Source organism: Empidonax traillii, unplaced genomic scaffold (assembly GCF_003031625.1).
Source record: "Empidonax traillii isolate 1590-97213 ecotype Southwest subspecies unplaced genomic scaffold, ASM303162v1 scaffold3113:size15269, whole genome shotgun sequence".
NCBI lineage: Eukaryota > Metazoa > Chordata > Aves > Passeriformes > Tyrannidae > Empidonax > Empidonax traillii.
Window position 1 is genome coordinate 3270 of NW_020958306.1, and position 2308 is coordinate 5577.

The 2308-nt window shown below is 48.0% G+C and overlaps 1 protein-coding gene across 1 annotated transcript in view; it reads left to right on the forward strand.

The window, feature by feature from the left end:
- The first annotated feature begins 275 nt into the window (after positions 1 to 275).
- Positions 276 to 2308, forward strand: part of LOC114072394 (arylamine N-acetyltransferase, pineal gland isozyme NAT-3-like) — a 3472-nt gene continuing 1439 nt past the window's right edge. Inside the window, exons 1-2 of the mRNA XM_027910297.1 lie at positions 276 to 430; positions 2171 to 2308. Of these exons, the coding sequence (XP_027766098.1) occupies positions 2178 to 2308 (131 nt within the window). The 5' untranslated portion in view covers positions 276 to 430; positions 2171 to 2177. The remainder of the gene's footprint in view (positions 431 to 2170) is intronic.

The following is a 2308-nucleotide window of genomic DNA, read 5'->3' on the forward strand; positions in this document are numbered from 1 at the left end:
CCGTATCACCTGAGTGCATCCAGCAAGCTACTGGAACAAAAACATACCCTTCTGGTGACAGCCTGAGCTGGCCCCTGCAGAGAGCAGGAAACAAGCGAAAATGTGAAGCAGCCTCTGCTCCAACAGCCAGGTTTGCATGCGTGTCGAGCCACTGCTGTTGGCTTTGCTGGCTCACTCCAGCTCTCACGCTCCACCCTTTGAGGTTGTTTCGTTTCTGTTTGTTTTTTTTTTTTTTCCCCAGCTTTTGCAATCAGTCAGAGGCGGGTGACAGCAAGTTCAGGGAAAAGACATTTCCCTGAAGAGCAGCTGGAGAGCAGTCCTAGCCCTGCCTGTGCTAGGTAAAGGACAGCCAGCCACGCCACCTGCTTTAGCCTAGAACCATCCCCCCCCAAATCCTGGAGGTATCCTGGTGCTTGAACTGATTTTGCAGGTAAGCCTTTCTTTTAACCCCCGGATCTTGGTAGCTGAGCGTTGTCTAACCAGGAAGTTAAGTCTGGCTGGAGACAAAACACAGCAGAAATGGCGTAAGGGCAGAGCAGGGAGAGCTCAGCTGCTCGGTGTCGTAGATACACTGCTTTATTTACTCAGTTGTTTGCCTGAAGCAAGTCGGGCGTTTGTGCCATCTGCCTTATTTCAGTTAAAACAGCCTTATAAACACCCGTAAGAGACGGACAGACAGACAGACAAAACCCACACCACTGTTTTCCCTGTAAGTAAAAGTGAATAGAGTTGTAGTTCCGGGTCTTTGGGGAAAATCTTGGGAACAGGCAAAAGCTGAACAAAGAGAGTCCCCTAAATTTGATGCTCTTAACCCCACAATGGATCACTCTGGCCTGCTTTTAGGATGTTGAAACGTGGGAGTGGCCATGATGCAACAGTTGAGTTCTTCTGTAAGGCTTTTACCTTAAAGGTTAGGACATGTGGGGAGCCAAAGCAAGGCACCCTCTGCTGCTACCAGGATATTGCTCCAAACGGGAATTTTTCATTTTCATTGCTTTCTTTATGTCCTGAAAGTATCTTTCCAAAATTCCCACACAATTTTGGCTTCGCTATTTTTCATCGGATTGAGAATATCATCCTGTTGGAACTGCTGGAGTTTATCTTACAATTTTACTTTGAGAGTTGTACACGGGAACTTGAGAACATTTTGGGACCTCTTGGGCCAGCAAACTGAACAACATCGCTCCACACTTACAGATGCCTGAATTTTAGCAGTGCCTGGGGGGGAATAACAAAAGTTCTTGGCTCCATCAAAAGCCCATTCCTTCCATCAAGGGCTGGGAGGGCTTGAGCTGCTTTCAACCCCTATATTTGTGAAACAGCCTCACACTGAGCCCTCTGCCATCCCAGAGCAATGCCTGCTCCCCTACCCATGGCCAGACACCCACTGCTGGGATGACCGCATATAGAAGGAGCACATGCATTCCAAAAAATGATGCTAGAAAATCTGAGACCCCCCTGAAACTTGTAGTTTTGGTCCATACCTTGGATTCCTCCTGCTGCTGGCACGGGGCTGTGATTAGCAGAGCTGGGGAGCTGAGCTGTGCTGGGGGGAGGCAGCTCAGAGCAATTGCAGCAAAAAAGCTCCCACAGCCTTTTTTGCCCTAAAGGAACCTTTTGCACTTCAGGTCACATCTGCTACTGCAGGCACAGAGAGCAGGAGCAGGTGAGACCAGCTCGTGCCAGGCTGCCTAAATAATGAAGAAATACCACAGCGGGACAGATTTGTGTCATATTTGGTTGCAGAGGAGGCTCTGGATTGCTCTGCAAGAGTGGGAGGGTATGTTTTCTGCTTCAATGAGTCAAAGCATGAGCAAAGCAGTTCAGACCTGGAGAGTCTCAGTTCCTATAATTTCTAGCAGGGAAACATCTCTGCTACTGCTTTTGTTCCTTCCTACAGAGATTTGTAGCTTTGCTGGGCAGGAACTCTGCTGAAATGTGCTTAGCACAGCTGGAGCCTCTCATCATAGCTGTAAAAGAAGCAAATAAAAATAACATTTGTGCTCATCAGCAGTGTCCCATTGGCTTCTCTCAGTGTTAATACTCAGCTGCCTTTGAGACAGACGTTAGTCAAATCCTGTTCCTCTTCCGAGCGCCCCATTAAAAGGGATGGGAAGATCTTTCCATCACTTCTGACACAACCTATTATTTTTTCCAACCCCTCTCTCAGAGGCAGAATGGACATCAAGGAGTATTTTGCCCGAATTTCTTACCTGGGTCCCTACAATAAGCCAGACCTGCGTACTCTGACAGATATATTGCAGCACCACATCCGAGCTGTCCCTTTTGAAAACCTCAGCATCCACTG